This window comes from Temnothorax nylanderi, unplaced genomic scaffold (assembly GCF_030848795.1).
Source record: "Temnothorax nylanderi isolate EJ_2023f unplaced genomic scaffold, tnyl_v1.0 TNYL_tig0042_pilon, whole genome shotgun sequence".
NCBI classification, from domain to species: domain Eukaryota; kingdom Metazoa; phylum Arthropoda; class Insecta; order Hymenoptera; family Formicidae; genus Temnothorax; species Temnothorax nylanderi.
Genome location: NW_027249104.1, coordinates 1052842 through 1072430, shown reverse-complemented (window position 1 = coordinate 1072430; position 19589 = coordinate 1052842). Strand labels below are relative to the sequence as shown.

Below are 19589 nucleotides of genomic sequence, written 5' to 3'. Positions count from 1 at the left end.
AAAGCAGTTATCGGCATTGCAACCAGTGTCAATTAGCCGCAAATTGTAGCCGCGCAGGGTAAACACTTACGATAAGAAATAACAGCCCGATTGTGACGAACATTCTCGTCCCGTGAGACGTCGATGCATTTTAATATCTATCAATGTTTCTTTAATACCTACGTCGAAGTCTATTCTTCCGCGATGGTGCGGTGGTCCTTTGAGTCACGATTAATTTTTACCTTTAAGATAAAACGCGGCACGGGAAAGAGATGTGTTCGCTTATCATTATCAATCAATTACGGAAGAGAGTATCCTATCGTTAATCGCGGAACCGCGGAAAAGATTAACGTGCGCGAAGCGCACAACGGAGAAATAATCGTGAGCGCGACGCGAAACGAGGCGTCGTGCTTTATATCCTGCTTGTAGGAAAGCAGGACGTCAATCTTTCTTAGATTAACGCATTCCCTACTGGCGTGCGCGCGCGCTCGTTCCGCAAGCGTTCGGGGCGATGATTTACGATGTTATATTTCCCCCTGGCGGCATTTGAAATGGAGATGTTTCAATGGCAAACGTCCGCGGAGGGAAGGACGGAGCTCCGTTGCGACACGGCGTCGTGAAAAGCAACGGCCTCGAGTAGCTGTTAGAGGAAACGCGGCTATTACGAACGTATCGAAGTTATTAATTTCCGTACGTTATACCGTCCTCCTCCCATCACGTCCACGTCACCGTCCGTTTCGTTAACGAGCGCATCCCTTCGCCAGCACGTCGGTCGCTCCGTGACTTCGCGAAGGACACGGGGAAAGTTGCGCGACTTGAATAGAATATTTCCAGCTCCGTGAAGCACCGCCAGTACGCAATCGCTTGGTCATTGCGCGATTGATCGGATGGCCAGACATATATTCCGACGAATAAATATCGATATAACGGTATCTTCGCGTTTACTATACAATAAGCGGTATTTCCGACAACGTTGCTGTAAAGATTAATATCTCAGTTATATTTTATCGCTATTTAAATAAGTAGAAGTCTCACTTTCAATAAACTTTCCAAATTAATAAATTTCATAAAAATTCATAAGAATTATATCCACAAAAAGATCTCAGCGATGTTAACCTCGTTATATTTTATCGGAATACACATGTTTATCATGCAACTTTGATAACAATAATAGCAAAACAAATGAATTTTAATACTTTTATATTTTTGAAATTTTTCGCTTATCAATCATTCACGCCTCAAAATTTTCCAACGTTTCATCAAATTCCATCAACGTTTTTTCCCGTTACTTTCGCGCGAAATTTTTCCCAGATTCTTCCAAATTTAAAAAAATCTCCCAATACGATAACTCTGGAGGTAAACCATACGTTCGCGAAATACAGAAGGATGAGATGTGCTGAAGAATCGCGCGCGAACTGCTCTATTTACCCAAGTTTCTCCTATTTGCGGTGCTTTGTTTTACGAGCTCTGCGCAAAGGTGGAGCGCTATAAGTCGTAAAGCAGTATGATGGCGTTGAAAGCATATACTCGTATCTTTTTATTACCTCTCATTCATTGATGTACCACTAAGAAGTTAAGCTTATGCCGCTTTATCACCTACATCGCGCTAAGAGACTCAACTCGGCTTTATATATATCGAGCTTAATTCCTCTCCGCCGTGAAAGCACCTCTAAGAATAGCTTCTTTCGCGACGCTGCGTAATGGCCATAAAGTATCGCCAATCGAAGCGTTGACATTATGGAGTAATAAAAATGTGATATAAGATTTTTCTGGTCACTTTGTTGAGTAGTGATAAGCATTATAATTACTTTATTCTTTGAACGATACGAGCCTATGAGAACGAAACGGGACTCAAAAATAATACTTTATTTTCCACTACATTTTTCAGATTATTATAACCCCCCCTCCCCTCCCGCGCTATATCGTCCGAGATGAAAAGCCAATCGGCCAAAGCAATGTCGCTAAAAGCACAATAACTGGGCCGCGAATCGCGACGGACAAATCGCGTTACGGCAATCATTGCAGAGCGCCCATGCGACTCGCTTTTTCCTCTTTGCGCGAAAGTTCCTGTTGATTGCCGGCAGTGATTCAATTGCTCGTACGGAACACAGCCGGGACGCGCGCCGTCAGAGAGCAATCGCGTTAAAAAGCCTTGCCGTTGGATTTGTCGTTCGAGAAAACGCGTGTTCTTGCTACAATAATCCCGCAAACATTGTCCGAGATCGATGTGTATGGCAATGCGCAGTGATTTCTTTTTCCTTTCTTAGCGCGCAAAAAGTATAATTACGTTAAAATCACAATAAACTCCATTATCATGAAGCAACTATCAATTATTTGAACGATTATTGGCGGAAAAAATCTTCCTAAGATGTGACAACTTTTAACAAAATTTCGAAAAAAATATCAGCAATTAACAGTTTTTTTTATAAATCTTCAATTATACATATATTTATAATAAGAGTTTTAAACTGTTAGTCGGGGCTGTTCCTATTCGGAAAGCGAAGACACGCACGTGATATCTCGAATTTGATGTACGATGCGCAAACGTACGATACATTCATTACCACTCATCCCGGTGCGGATACCGGCACTAGTATAGCGTGCGCATTACTATCCGAGAAGGGCAGAATATACACGCTATGCAAGGATAAGCGCACTTCCCCAACTTCTCTCTCCCTCTCTCTCTCTCTCTCTCTCTCTCTCTCTCTCTCTCTCTCTCTCTCTCTCTCTCTCTCTCTCTCTCTCTCTCTCTCTCTCTCTCTCTCTCTCTCTCTCTCTCTCTCTCTCTCTCTTTCTCTGTCTCTCTCTGTCTCTCATCGCCGCGCCTCTGCTTAGCCGCCCACCTCTTACTTGGATTCCAGTCCAGACAAACAGGCTTGCTCTCTCACAGTCCGCGCGTTTCGCCAAGCAAGCACAACCCGCGCGAGGGTATTTGCGTATCCCGGCAACCCCCACCGAGATTCAAGCTCGGTTCTGGCTCTCTCGGCTCCGGTTCGGTTGGTCTCCCCGCCGTTGTGTACTACGCGACAACTGCTAAGTGCTGGCAAGCAATCCTGGCATCGACGTCTCTTACACGGAATTACTGTTAAGCGCGCGCCGCTTCGCGCGTTTCCGCCCTAAACTGATTAGTCCCTACGATTCAACGGAGTATCTCTACCGTGCCGTGCCGTGCCGTGCCGTGCCGTGCGGTGCCGTGAGGGGCAGGATCGAGAATTTCACGAGGGCGCCTGAGAATCAGCTCGTCGCTGGTCAGGAACGCCGGAAGACGAGTCGAGGGGTGTCAACGACTTCGCCGTTGAACGTCGGGCACGTCGACTCGAGGAATTTTGAAATTTAAGCAAGAGTTACGGGAATCATTCACAGTAGCATTTATTCCGCTACGATGTAGATTCCTCCCTCCATATTTGATTCCGTATGAATGCAAAGCATTTTTATGGCTTAGAACATTTCATAGTGTGGCAACAATAGTAAATATTTTTTACAAATATATATATTTAAGGAGTACACACGAGGACAATACATCTTTTGTTTCAGAAAATTAAATGGAAAAGATATGTTTCCAATAAATCAATTAAATTAAATTGGCAACATATATGCTGATCGAATAAATATGAAAAATATGATCAAAATAATGCTTTTGTAAAATTGAGCTCACACTCCACCCCAGAAAAAATTAAGATTAAAATTTGTAGAAGCAAAATAAAACATTCAATTAAAGCGAGATCTATTTAGCAAATATACTAATCATGTTCAACTAAATAAATAATCAAGACCTTGAACCTTTTAATGGAAAGGAGACAAAAGTAGAAAACACGTTAAGTGTTCAAGATAAGAATATCATCAGAAAGTAAGGAAAAAGGGAGATAGGAAAGGAGGGAGGAGGGGGAAAGAGAAAGAGAGAGAGAGAAAACTCCATCTCAATTATGTATTCATAGCTGGAAAAAATATAACGCACGAGAGTGGCGGTAGAAGTCAATAGAAATGAAATATCAACGCTAGGTCCCCCGACGGTCCTATGGTTCTCTCTCAGCCGCCTTTCCAATACGGGATCTAAAGTGTTTTTCGATATCACGAAAAATTCCGCCGCGCCACGGCGCGCATTCCTCGTCTTGGTTTTATTTCTTCTCTCCCGGGCGCGAGGCCGATTGCATGCGCGCTAGTAATATAAGTACCTTCTCGAGCGTGTATCTCACCGGTGAAAATCGGTGGTGGACCCGTACGCCGCGCCGTCGCGCCCGAAGGAAAATACAATCGGAACGTCGAATATTTCTTACATGCGATACGATATATGAATGATATCAGATTGCAGTAAATATTCATTCAAAAATGCCTTATTGTCATCTTTATAATGTAATGGCGTACAAGTAGATGCGAAAATATTATATTGCGGTACACTAAGGCTTGTATTTATAATCGATAAATTACGCGAATTTCGTATCGAAAAGCATATCAGATGAGATACTCAGAATAAAGTTTCAAAGACACAGACAGTTCAATGGTCACATTTTAATTAAAGATTAATTGAGATTGTACTCAACTAAATGTGAACAGTAATACGCGCGCGATTGCTCTCCCGTGAAATTTAGAATTGCAAGCGCAGTATACTTTAAATGTAAAAATCTATGTATTATTAACAAATAACTGATATCTACGGTTTTCCATTACGTTAATTACTTAATCCGATGATTCGCGTATTGCTCCACGCTCTCAATCCAAAAGTACTGAACAAATTACATTTAAATTAACAAAAACGCGATGCGGTAAAATATACTATTTTATCGTGTATAATTTATAATCGCGCGAAATACTTGGTCTAATAAACAGTCAATACATTTACAATTGTTAATCGCGGGAGTTAATCGATCACGCGCGTTGGTAGTAGCTAATTGTTCGAAATAATCGCATGAGGCCTCTTCTGGCTTTCGACACGATTGCGTTTCGATGGGTAATGCGAAACAGTATACGCGCTGCCGACTCGAGTCTTGTCGCGCGACACACACGGCGCGGCTTTGCGTATAAAAACAAATATCAAAGCCGGACATAAGCCAGCCTTATCAATACGAAATATTTTTTAACGTATTTTATGAAATAACTACGCCAAATATTCTGTTTTTTTCTTGCTTTAAAAACATATTCTTAGACTTAAAGTCAAGTTTTTTTTACTTTCAATCATTCTTTTCTCAAACTCTCTTCTCATCTCTAAAAAATGTTACAAGATTTAAACAATATTAACATACACATATAATTTCTTTAAAATCAATTGTTGAACTGAAAAAAATAAAACTCGGACAGTGTCTTAAGACAAACTTCATCTGAATTTCTCAATCGAATTGTGATTGCAAATATAACTCAACAAGTAACTTCAAGACAAATGTCTCAAGACTTGTTTCTCCTAAGTTCTTCAGCGGAAAGCGACCATAAACAGGCCTTAGATATGAGTAAATATTATATAATATCACGAGAACTAAAGATTCTGTGTATTATTTTCGTCTTTACGCATCAAATTCAAATTACGTTCAAGTTCAATAAAATCCTATTACTTTGTGTAAATATCAAAATTGCACGGAAATAATCTCTTAAGTTTTCGTTGCTATAAGTAGATTCACGAATAATAACATTATCATTCTTGACAATGTTAAGAAGCTTAAGAAGCTATGGGCAACCGCAAGTTAAGCCATCGACGGACTTCTCCCGGTTTGAATGTGGGATTACAGATATATATGTTCCTCGATCGATATTATCCGCGTTTTACATAATAAACGAGGTGCAGAACAACGGCGTTATCCGATGCGTACAACACGATATCACAGTATAAGTACTGTGACGATACCAGCTTGGAAAAAAAAATAATGGCGATCGACTATCAATTGCCAAGACGCGTGGCGCGAGATATTCCTATATAACGACGCAGCATTCGCTGCGTATCGCAACACCGGGGAAGGCAAGCAATGTCCGTTCGCGATTGCTCCATTGTTAGACCATTTAGATATGTTTCATTGGTAGAGACGTGCACAAATGCGATGTGGGTAGAGACGATGTGCCTTGGCCCTTTAGAAATCGTACCGCGGGAATCGTATGCATGCATTCGCCGCGAGAATCGTGCAAAGCATGCAATCGATGCATTAAATAAGCTCCCGCATTCAAATCTGATGTAGCCTGGCTCCTTTCGTAACCCTCGCGTACCTTGGTGCATAGTTTTCTCAATCCATTACGGAGAATTACTGCGTTCCCGTAAAATGATTTCTACACCGCGAATACGTCAAATAAATCAAGCGAAAGAACGTAATTGAGGACTCCGTGTTCAAAATGGTCCTCTATTAACCGTAATTTATGTTGCACTGTCATGGAAAGTTGAAAGTATGGAAGTACAATATACGAAATAATTGGTTTTCTTACACTGTAGACGCAATATTAATGCTATTGTGATTAAATCAGTCATGAGGATAACATTTTTATGCAAAGTACATTCTTAATAGCACGAGACATATAAAAAATAAGCTACCAAAAGTAATATTTTTTCGATCCTAATGATAACAGCAATAGAGTAATGACAAAATACGTACGTTTATTATAGACGTCCTTAATTGCAACGCTTTACTATTCAGTACCTTGCTTTACTATTCAGTAATTAAAGCGCATAGGCAAATTACGGTTAGTAGGGTAATTCACGATCAATGGAGTTATTTATAGTTCAAACGACCTATTCGTGTTAATGGTGATATAAAATGTATCTATGTCGCTTGATATTTGAATTTATCGCCGAATAAAAATACAACGTTACATTAATAACCCGCGCATTAGTACCCAGATGGCTATGTGTCGGCCGCACTCGCGGGTACAATACTTGTAAACTCGTGTACGCGTTCCAGTTTCCAGTTTCGCTTCGCAAATGAAAGGACGAAGCGACGAAGCGACCGACGAGGCGGCGCGGGCGGAGAGGCTCAAGTTTTCTCCTTTGCGCCTCTTAAATCTTAAGCAGAGACAAATGAAGCTGCGAAGTCTAGGCGCGACTTACCGTTAGGAGGGAACTCGTAGAAGAACGCAGATCTCGGGCTCAGACAACTGGAACAGAGGAAAATTACGGTTAAAATATGCTAACAATTAAAGGAACGACGCGGCGCGGCGCGGCGCGGCGCGGCGCGGCGTCCGCGCCGCTTGGCAAACCGCCCGGGCGTCTATGCGCTTTTCCGCTCCGTTTCCCATTCGTTTTCACCCGCAGCGATATTTCGCCGTGGTTACCGTCGCTTACCGAACAAACACGGTCAATACACCGGTCGCATCGAAGTGACGCGGGTATCGATGTTAAGCGTAATAGAGTGATTTGGTCGTCGGGATTTAATACTTCCTTTGATACGCGAAATGGATCGACCAGCGCGCGCATTTCGATACTATTACAAGCCGATAATAAATTCACCAGTGTTTACAGGGTTAATTTCAATTTAGTTAATACGTATTATTTCAATTTAATACGTATTATAGCGGCGCGATTTGGCTTCTCGAGTTTAACGCAGTCATTTGCGTAATGCGTGAAATAGCGTAGTGAGAATTATTCGCGAAACACATCTTCCTACGATGAATATCTTCTACGAAACACAGAAAGGAAAAAAGTAGAAAGTTAAGATAATTATTTGACAATATTTTGCGTAAATTGTTTAATGCTTATATATTCTGTAATCCAAAGTAATTTTTACTTTGACTAATAATGCAAATTGTGTTGAAGTTGATAAGTTCAATTTACATCAAGGGTGAAAAGATTTGATATTTATATTTCTTAAATAATATTGCATTATATAATAACGGAAAATGGAAAAATTGTCCTCTTTAAGCAGTAATCTTTCGTATATATTTCTTTTTATTATGTGCCTCTATGTATGACTATGATGAATGAAACGAGATACCAAAATCATCATGCGACAGTAGATTTAATTTAGTAATAATTATGATCGCTTTTTTTTCTAACAATTCCAACGAAAGAAATCTCGCTTCCGGAACGCAAATGTGTTCATGTTTAAAGTCGTGTAAAAAAAATATGAAAAAACAAATGAAGAGAGAAAAACAGTACCTATGTGTGGCTTTGCGAGCTAACGATATTAATTGATTTACAAGATTGACCAGCCAGATTATTTAATTGCAAGTTGAAAAAAGAGACTGTTCTAAATAAATAATAGAAAAAACATGACTATTTTTTGCTTCTATTATATGTAACAAAATTTAGAGTTGTCATTCTTTTTCTAGAGTTCTGACTGCATATGAGTAATTGACAAATGAGTAATTGAAATATAACCAACGTGATGACACAGGTGATCCTTTTCCATTTAACCGTACGGAAGGGTACGCGTAAATTCCAATGTACGTCTCGGGACACGTGAAGCATCGTGTCGCCGTAAATGGCGGTATTTGCCGAAGTATCCCAAGTATCTCTCCCCGAGCGCAGTCGATCTCTTACGGTAGATCACGCCGGAATGTGCGCGCGCGGCGATTTCCGGCGTTTCCAATGTTAAGGGTCGAGCGCGCACTAATCGTCTTATTGGCTGATCCAACGTTCCCGGTTTCTATCGAACGTCCTGCACAAAGCGATCCAACGGTAGGAAGTCGAGAAGTGTCGCGAAGGGTACAAACACATCGTACTACGCGTACGACGGTACGACGACGCGGGAAGGACGATAGCCCGAGGGATGGAGAGAGAGAGAGAGAGAGAGAACGGCGAAGAGAGGTCGGTAGTTCACGTGCCAGAGAATCGGTAATAGCGCGTCGTATCTTGCCTCAATGTATCCTGATACAATGCGCCGTAATACTAACCGCATACTAATAGGATCCTTTGACGAAAAGCTAACATCTCTCAGCGGGTAAACCGCGCTGCAATTCCGGTCGGGCCACTCCCGGCCTTCTCGCCGGCGCGGCGCGGCCGGCCTTCTCTTCCTCTGTCTCCATCTACGGTCCATCCGGAATCGATTGCCTAGAGTGGCCTCTTCTCCTCAATGGATTCGTAATAGATTCCGCCGACAACACAGTACAAACGAAGAACATCCCTCTCAAAGATCGGCACCGCGCTCGGAATTCGTGATAGGTAGGTATAGCTTAGCTATTATTCGTAACGTCGATTTCACGAGAAATGAAAAAATTTTTGCTGGCAGTTTAATGAACTTGTATGAAAGAAGCAAAACGTAGAGAATTTTTCGCTTCTCACGCGATTAAATCTTCGAAAAGTTATTAAGTTACACATTATTGAAACCCGAGAGTTATTTACTCGAGAGTAGCAAAATCGATCGCCGCCGATTTGTCACGCCGATTCGAACGTACAACTGTATTGGGCTTCCTTCCTTGTTAAGCTTATAGCATTCGAGACTTAGAAGGAACGATTGCTTCTTTCTTAGATAACGGCGAACGTCGCTATGTGCCAAGTAGCAATCGATTTAGGGCTGTTAAGAGTCATGATTACCACGGCGAGAGTGGTCGTCGGAAGGACGCCCGTACTTCCGAGTTGAACGACACAAATGGATGGTAAAACGTTTCCGCCGTCCGCGCGGAGAATCCTGATGAAGCCGCGGGAATGAGAGTAAACGGAAGCTAATATAAAATATGCAAGACGGCCAATCGTGAATGTTTCGTGTATGCGATTGAAAACTGCAGGAAGCTCCACTCGCTTCTGGACCTGTTCGGTGTCGAGGCTCGCGAGAACACTCGGATATGCAAATTCTTCCGATGCAGCCAGCGCAAGCATTTCTCGACCGTTGCATTTTTCGTGTTATTTCTCACTTCTTGCACGCAGTTTCTCCAGGAGATGGATTTTATATTCACTTATATATAACGTTTTTCCCTGAAATGTTCCCGAAGTCTTATCAGACTTATTTATGTATCTTACATTTCTTTTCGAAATATTATCGTATTCTTTTTTAAAGCTTCTTAGTTCACAAAGTGATATTCAGAAAATCAATAACTAAAGTAATTCGGAAGATTTATTAAGATAAACTCTATGATATTTTAATGTACTTAAAGAGACACTTTTTATCGTTACTGTCGTAATGACTTATGATTCTCATATCTCTCCTCGTGAACTATTTGAAACTGATGTGAGGCAGTTTCGAATAAAAACCTCGTATCTTTTGCATCCATAGCAAAAACGCATATTGTATAATTTCATGTTTTGGAAAAAAAAAAGATACGGGAAGCTTTATTTTACGTGGCATGAAACATGGCAACTAGCTAAATTGCAAACTAGATTCAGTATAATTTTTTATGGGTGAAGACATGCTTGCGGTTGATGTCGAATACGTAGCGCGCAGTTGGCGAGAAGGGCATAGAAACGGCACGTATCCGGTTTGCTGCATTAACGTGATTCCAGTATAATCACGCGCGATACATTTGTAATAATGAATGAATTTACGAGAGAACAGCAGTTCTCGTCGTTATTCATAAGCGCGTTTCTCGTTGAAATTTCAACAAAGTCTGCTGTTTTTGTCTGACAAAAATAATCTCGCGTTTCATATAAAGTGCATATTACCGCGAAACCCACATTTAGCGTCACGATATTGGATTACGCTTTTAACAATCGCATTTCTTTCACGCACGAAAAGTAATAAATATCTAAAGGCCATTGCACGTAACAAAGTTTTAGTTTTAATCGTAAGGCCGTAAGAAAATAGACCAATCACACTCGATTATTCTTCAAGCGCGAGAAGAATAATCGACTACAACTAAATCGACTACGATTACAACTAAAACATTGTTACGTGCAATGGCCTTAAATTTAACGAAATCTCTAGTCAGCGCTTCACGGTCACACATAGCGCTGATGCAGCGTTTCACAATTTTGACACAGAAACAAGATTCAAACATATACGGCGAGGTGAAATAATTACAAATATGGTTTTAATTTTGATAAAATATGAATGTAATTAAAATATGAATTTTCGAGTCAAAAGAATAACCGCGTTAAACAATGGCCCTGGGATTTGACTAGAATAAAAAATTTATGTAATCTTGCTGTTGCAATTTATATATAGATTATAATTATATGTATTAGTATATTTTAATATTTTAATAAGTATATAAAATAATAGCAGCAAAATTATATAAAATTTAAAACAAGTTTTTTTTTTATTATTAATTCTATTGTCTAATGTGTTCACAATACATTTATTGTTATACGTAACAAAAAATATTTCTTTTATTAAGGGAAACATTTTTCAAATAAGCCACATAATTGTTCACGATAATCATAGCAGCGACAGTAATAATAGAAATAATTTTTTAATGATCGTCCACTCGATATATTATCAATAAGAAACAGCTTCGCAACGAAAATAATGAAGCATCGTTCGAATAATCAGGCTAAGCGTACAATTCAAATCCTGCTACATTTGGAATCGTTCTGCGTCCGGCGCCGTGTAAATACATCTGCAGCACGCGAGGGTCATACGTGCGAGAGACAACGACGGTTCCGGCGATTCCCGGGAGTTTCATCCGGCAGATTGAGGTGGGTGGAGGAGCGCGCGGGGAATCAAAAAATATGTTTTGTCCTGCGGGGAATCGATCGGCCGGAACGCGGCCCGACACAATCGCAGGCGAGCCGGATGCGAGCACGCCGAAATATGGCAAAGGACTAAAACTGCGATTACACGCGGGATAACGGGCGCGAGGTCGAGAGTTTCGCGGCGCGGATAATCGAGCACGCGCATTCCGGCGACGCGACGCGACGCGATGCAACGCGATGCGACGCGGCGCCGACGAGTCGATAGGATTACCTGGCCGTCGACACGACAAAACCGACCATCGGCCGTGGCTGTCAGCACGTCAGTCAGGCTTTACTTCGCCGCGTTATTGTCCGTTTATTAATTTATGACCACGGTCCATGCGATTGTTTATAACGCGAATGTTCCGACGACCGGGCACACGCGATTGAGCCGTTTGGCCTGTCGTCGAGCAGCCAATGAATTCTATTATAAATTATTTCGAGGGCCTTATCATTAAAGTGATATAACGACATATACACAGCGATGGTTCAGCTTGATAAAGATAATGAAAATTGAAGCAACAATCGCCGAGAACCAAGTGTAAAAGAAATATCAAGAGGCGCGTTGACGTCTCGCGCCATATAACTTATTTAGAAATATAGCAGTCTCGTGAAAATAATTTGAATAAATATGCGATCAGAATAAGACCTGAGTAAAAAGGGTTTAATATATCTATCACGACGTACGGTTCATGCGCACGAATTGGCAGATAAATCCCGCAGGAAACGAAATAAGACGTGCATGTCCGAAAAAGAACTTGACTGGTCTTCTACTGCATTATGATAATGATGTTGCATTCGCGCGGGCAAATACCCCGGGTGGAAAGACGTGACTGGCCGGCCAGGCCAGTCGGTTGCATCATCGGCGAGTGATCGTTAAACGCATCATCGACCGTGTGACAAACGGCCGGCGGTTCGTCGGCCATGTGCGCAACCGCGTATAATTAATGCAAGCGATCCATTCGTCAATCGGACGCGATATCCATCTACGCGTTGCTAATGAATTCCGCGATCATCGTCTAGCCGCTTCGACGCGCGTTTCGACAGCAGGCACGACGGGATTCTCTCGCACGAGAGACCGGATAAAAGCGGTTGCGTGCAGGATCGGTTGCAGAGTACTTCTCTGCCTCGGAATTTTTCTAACAATCAGATTATATTTTATCTAAATAGTCATTTTTTTTTCAATACTAATCGTATATTTATTTTAAGTATTTTGCAGAAATTTATTACTTAAAAAAATGTTTATTTTATTAATACGTCCTAGATGCAGTAAGTTTATTCGTAGATGGACAACTCGTTTGATTGTGCGATTCGCCATTACGATGAGAATATCATTATCGCGGTGGGTTTATTAGAAATTGTTACGTCTATCGCGTGAAAGTCCTCGCTTGAAACATTAAGCATGAAAGGCGACGCGTACCCCGTCGGCTGTTTTTCAATATTTTTGCAAGCCTGTCTTGTTACGATACCACGTAGTACATGCTTTATAGCACCGCGATAAATTACCGTGAAGTCGGTAATTATTTTTGCGTATGTGAGTAACGGAGAGAGAACTGCGCTCGCGGGCTCACTGTACTAACTTGCCGAGTGTTGCGATGAAATTTATGACCCCATTAAAAATTCCCGCCTAATGTCCTTTAGGACGCGGAAATTTTTGTAGACAGATAAGTTGATACGCAATAAAGACATAATGTTATACTCTCTCTGATATGTTTATCTTCTCGCTGATTATCGTTGTTCAATTATTGTTATTTCCATCCCATTGACTACCTTGATAACTATGTTGTAAAATGTCACGTGATAAAGAAAGCAATTAACTGACTATATAAAATTGTACTATATAAAATTGGACAGTTGATTTGATTGCTCGTACACCGATAACACCGAGACATAATTATATTAAGCACTTCTCGAGTTTTCTTTACTGAGTTCAAATTTAATCGTTTTACGATCAATTTGATTTATTTCTATAGCCGGGATTATTTTGGTTTCATTATTTTTTATTTTATAGTAACTATTATACGCTTATACCTCTCGATTCTTTTAATTTAAGAGAGTAATAGACAAGGGCCGCTTGAAGAACGCTATTTTCGATTCCCGTTATTTACAGCGACAGAACACCAATTAAATCCACAAAAAACTTCGTCCAATCGATCGTTATTTCCAAGCAATTAATTTTATGGTCGCCGCAAATTAGTACTACTTTTAGATTAGACGATAATTAATTGGCGTGTCAATATCTATATAGTATAGTATTTAAATTTCACAAAATGTTTAAACTTTATGTGTAAAAGGCTTTCGTTTAATTAGCATTTGAAAAATTAGTAGAAACTGTAACTTGTAAGAAGAACCATCTGCCCTTTTTTCTACATAAACTCGAGAATTATTTTTATCAGCTTCGTAAATATCATTATCATGATCCGCTTGATTTGCAGCAACTTGCGGTTGTCTCATGAGAGTTCAGTGGAATTAGTTCGCGCTCTGTGTCATTATGGAACCGAGTCACAGTATCGGAGTACGCGGATACGGCCCGTGGAGGTGTACTCATTCGCAAAAACGAGCGTGCTTATCGCGGCAGTGAGAGGCGAGAGCAATTTCATGAGTTCGGTGCCGTGGTTATTCGCGCGTGCACGAAAACAGTCGATGGCCACGGCGCGATAATGGAATTTAATAATGCGATATGCGTTCTCTCTCTGCCTCTCTCTCTCTCTCTATTTCTCTCTTCTGTTTCGGTGCCCTTCTCTCCTTTTCGCCCTCATCGTCTTTCAGTTTCTCCTCCTCGCAACGATGCGGCACGGCACGGCGTTGAGCAAGTGCACGGGCATGTCGGGCCAAGCGCGCTCAGTGGCAGTGGCTCGGTTCGCCGGTTAATTAGCCATTAAATATCAAGCAGCCGGCACGAGACTGCACGCAGATGGTATTTCGGATCAGTTAGAGCAGTTAGCAATGGGCAATTACGGATAATAAACAGACTGCGCGACTGCGGCAGCGAACGGCGCGCGTGGCGTGTTGTACGAATGGTCCGGGAAGCCGAGTATAGCGTTTATACGGTGCAGAGATGCATAAAAATCAAAATACCATGAAGTATAATTTCGATGTTCGGAAAGTTTTCTCTTTAGATCTCTGCCAAAAATTAAAATAATCGTAAATTGATACAAAAAGGTTTAAGGTTAAAACTCTTAACAATGGAAGATTTAAAATTAAAAACGAGCAGAATTAAAAGAACAGCAACTCAAGAGCGAAATATTTATTTTGCGTTGACAGCCCAATTTCAAATCGACCGTGGTTTGAATCTGATATATTCGTATATGTCATATTTCTTTCTACAAAACGAATATCGAGCGCACCGCAAAAATACCAGCGCTTCATGAACATGGAAATTCGAGGATACATTCGCGATAATCATTTTGCATTCATTTCAAGATAGATTAATTTAATCGGCTCAAAATATCGAACCAACTGGATAAACCATTAACATCAATATTTGATTATTCCCTAGTACTGCACACACACACGCGCGCTCGTTATCTGACTGTCCAGATTGAATCCAGTTAAATGTGAAAATCGTCTTGTTTCGAGCTTTCTCAGATTTGCTGTATTCGACGAATGTGTTCGATGTCGGACGTTACTGATCGCGATTTGAGCGAGTGATCGATTGCGCCGCGCTGGTTTTCTCTTACCGTAACAAGTCTAGCGTTCAAGTAAAGTAGCAGCAATTGCAGTTTTGCAGTTTTGCAGTAGTCGTACATCTCTCATTTATTTACAATTTAATTAAAACTAAATATAAAACACTGTTTAATATTTAGAAACTAAATAATATATGTAGAATAAATAATTAATATGCAATAATATAATATTAGAATAAGTAGAATCATTTAAATAATGAATCAAATATACAATTTTCATATTTGTTTAGAAATTTAGAATGTAAGTTTATTCTATAATTAACTTTAATTTATTATACTGAGACATGCTTCTAATCATTGCGTTATTGTTGCTGCAATTGTGTTTATTCATGTTTGCTCTACAGTCTACATTCTACACGTTAATGTGCAGGTGCAAGTTTTCAGTTTTAACATAAAATGCATATTACCGCTTACTTGAGAACCAGACCATATTTACAAACAAGTCGTTGAAATATGTATATAAAACACACACACACAACACACACACACACACTAGACAGACTTCTTACCTTTGGTAGGTTGCCTGAGGTCCACCCGGTGTCACGGCGGTGGTCGTGTTTTGTGTGGCGAGCGCGAGCTTCTGCTGTCGATGTTGGAGCATCTGCCTGCTGAAGACCCCGTATCCGAAGCCATAGATTTCGTCCTCCTCCTTGTCGCTGAGGCAGCTCGAGGGCTGCGCAAAAATGGAGATCGTTCGCTCTTTTCCTCTATCTATACGGGACGGTATAGGTTTTGCTTGCGAAGCAGTACTGGCTACCACTTACGTTATAAATGGGAGGAGACACGGGCACGGTATTAAGGACTCGTTACATAAAAGTTGTTGTGAATTTTGTGAAAAAAGAGGGCTCAATTGGACGTGAAAATCAATATAATCGTGTTATTAAAAACGACAAATAAGTTCTCTGAAAATATTTTCCTCTCTTTTTTTATAGAACTGCGATTATACAAGTTAAAAATTGGCAATGTATTCATTTTTGCAAACAAGGTTAACTTTTTCTATTTTAAATATTCACGAGATTATTGTTCTGTTGTATATAATTAAGAAAACACAAAATTTTAATAACATAAGGCATAACGCATAGAAATCGAGAAAGAAAATTATTAAACGAGACTCGACTGATTAAGTGAAAGAATCGAGCAATCGTTTTCGCGTTTAATCAAAATACTCCGGAGAGAGAGTGACTTTTATATTAAATTTTCCAAATCGACATATCATCGATCTTCGAAGCAGCCTGACCTTAATAGTCAATCAATTGCTCACGTTTGAAAACTCGATTAGCCGCGAGGAGAAAGACTGAGTAACGAACAATAACCGATTTAAACTGCAGGGATCGATAGAGTCTACATGGTTAATCGTCTTAAAGCACTTTAGGAAGTTACTCATGGAGGAGCCACGAATCCACAAACGCAAAGTGTTGGAACTTCAATGAAGAATCTCTCATTAAATTTCTCTTTTGCTAAACATATTCGTTCATGTGTATAAAACATAGAGATATTAATTAAAGAGATATTATAATCAGCATATTTAAAAAAATATATTAAACCTACGCAATTACAATTCGTATAATAATCTTTCTATCTCAATACGAGGATTTTATTTATTACCAATTACTTATTACCGATCGAATTACTCTTGTCAGACACATACTTATATATCTCGTCGCGAATATTGTTGAAACGGTAATTTTAACCTTATGAATACGTTTGTATTTCATCGATTGCTCGATATATACGCGATTGCCTATTTTCTCGGTGACAAAATTGTCTCCGTCCGTCGAACAGAGAGACAAATGCTCGTATTGAATCAACTGGACGCGTTCTTCTCGCGAGTTCTGTCCCTTCGAAAGCAATTTGGCGAAGTGTCAGGGGAGTAGAGTAATAAGAAGAAATCGCGGCGATAGACAAGCTACTATATGTCACCCTATAACCGCATTATGCCGCTCGCGGAAGCAATAAAAGGAGAGAATCGACGCCCGGGAAGGGGCAAATAAAAGCGAATATGAGGGATTTGCTCACCGAGTATTTTCCGGGCACGTAAATGGGCTGTGAATGACTGGTGGTGAGCTGAGTGTTGGGGATTCGGGCGGAAGCGTTTGTTTCTCGCCGGCGTAGCTCCTCGAGCGGCTCAAGGACATCCCCGTAATGTGTCCTGAAGAGATCTGCATATCTTGAAGCGAGCCCTTCCAAAAACCCCCTCTCGCCCTCCTGTAACATGCAACGAATCGAAATAATTAGAAGTTGCCGCAAATAATAATAAACGCAATATATGTAAAATTTGTGCACATAAACATGTCCATTATTTTACGTGTAACGTAAAGAAGAAGCCGCAACGATAGTTGTAAAAAATTATCGGTCTCGTACTGTTTAATTAAGAGATCGTTATATCGAAAATCGAGTCGCTGAATAATAGATATACATTTTTCTTGTTATATTGCAGTGTCAAAAATCACTTGCGTGTGATTAAGTAAATTTGTATAAAATGCGTTAAAATTTTCCCATTAGTTGATAAATTAATAAATAACTGTAAAATTTTGAACGCAACCGTCATAAGATCAATTCACGTTGGAAATATGGAACGAATTAGATTAATTATCGAGTCCTTTATTAATGAAGGCTGACAAAAGCATATGGGATTTTCCCACATATTGCAAATAATAACGAATGATAAATATGTTATCTGCGTAAATGGGATAATCACGTTGCACGTAGAGTTTTTCAATACACTTGGATCTACATTATCGCAATCGTAACATGTTCAAACCGATTTTGTTCTTATTACTGATTTTTTAATTATAATTTTATTTACTACTAAAATTTTATTTATTATTAAATAATTTCATTTAATATTATAGGTATATTAGATTAATTAGACACATATATGCTCTCTTTTGGCAGATATTACTTGCATATTTTGCGTAACATATGCGCGACTTAAAATGACGAAAATTTATAAAGTACTGTAAGGAAAGACTCTGAAAATAACATATTTTTATGTCAATGTTGATAATATTACATTAAAAATCGTAGCATTTTTTATCAAGCGAACTGATATTCTCGAGATGTCTTCTCGCGCATAAAAAATGTGTGTACACACATACAGCCTGTTTTCCCGAATCGAGCCAAGCCGGCGCAATGGTGTATGATTCAACAAGGTAAGCGCACGGGCGGATGTGAGGGGAAGGGAAAGTCAAACGTCTAGGAGAGGACGTACGGTCCAGAAGAAAAGGAAGAGAAGCGGACAACGGGAAGTAAGAGAAAGCCGAGGATAAGGATCGGCGTACGACGAAGGTTGGTGTCACATTAATATTTCAGGATTCCACTTCCGTCGCTTTCCGATTCGACTCTCTCGGCTCGTAGTAACCGTGAGAGGACTGTGTACGTCCTTCCCTTTTATGGCCGCGAGGAGGAAGCGGAGGGGATAGTGGGTGTAGGGGAAGGATCGTGAAACGGGAACGCTTTGTCTGGCACGAATCGCCTCCTATTTACACTTTAAGCGGCCTCCATCTATCGTCTGCCTCCGCTGCTGCCGTCGCCGCGCGCTGTCGTCTCTCTTGCCGCTTGCCGCTAGGTGCCGGCAAACGATATTCCGCGGCTACCACCGCGGTCGTCTCCCCCGGATTTAAATCCCATTTGTAAATATTCCCTTCGCGGCTGTGAGTGAATTACGTGGGAATTATGCCTGACGCGAAGAAGCAGTTCATCTTCCGCGCGCGCGCCCGCTCCAATTTCGCGAAAGGCGCCGACAGGCTTCACGCAGCTTCGCGACAAAGTGCGGGATGCATTTAATTCCCCGACGGTGACATGGCGAAATAAAGAGGATCTTTTCTGCGTGCGATGTAATGGAATATAAGATGTGTTGTACACCAAACAATTACGTTTGTTGGCAATAATAACATAATAAATTTTTAAAGAAAATCTCTAGTACATTTTTATTAGAAAATATCTATCTATTAAATCGATCATATAAAAGAGGTTGAATTTGTGTAGCTATAAATATACGAATCATTTCCGGTATCTTCTTCAATGCTCTCGCAAATAATCAATCAGCTTAAAACCCATTTTATACTCCGATCAAATCTGTAGTAAACACACACGTGACACGTAATACGCATCGGTAACGCCAGATATTCAATGAATCGATGGGAGAATGGAGTCATCAATTGCAGAACGTCAAACGTCAAGATTTTCATTACGATATAATCTATTCCGACGGAGGGGTCCTACCTCGGGACGAGTTAGAGAAGACATTAAGGCGAGTGTCGAAGACGCGCGAAGGATGAAACGAACGGAACGAGTCATCGTTCCGCCACCCGTCCCTCTTCCCACCCCCTTCGTGTGCCCGTTTCCTTCGCCCCTTTATCGATAATCCGCGAGTATTAATTAGAATTCCAATCTTCCGATTTAATACGATG

At 40.5% G+C, this 19589-nt stretch overlaps 1 protein-coding gene across 3 annotated transcripts in view; it reads right to left on the bottom strand.

The window, feature by feature from the left end:
* The window catches only part of LOC139771661 (uncharacterized), a 313142-nt gene that overhangs the window by 58240 nt on the left and 235313 nt on the right, over positions 1-19589 (bottom strand). For all 3 annotated transcript variants that reach the window (XM_071704592.1, XM_071704594.1, XM_071704593.1), the window contains exons 2-4: positions 17194-17382; positions 15687-15850; positions 6995-7041 (exon numbers count right to left, since the gene is read on the bottom strand). In XM_071704592.1, coding sequence (XP_071560693.1) covers positions 6995-7041; positions 15687-15850; positions 17194-17382 — 400 coding nt within the window. The remainder of the gene's footprint in view (positions 1-6994; positions 7042-15686; positions 15851-17193; positions 17383-19589) is intronic.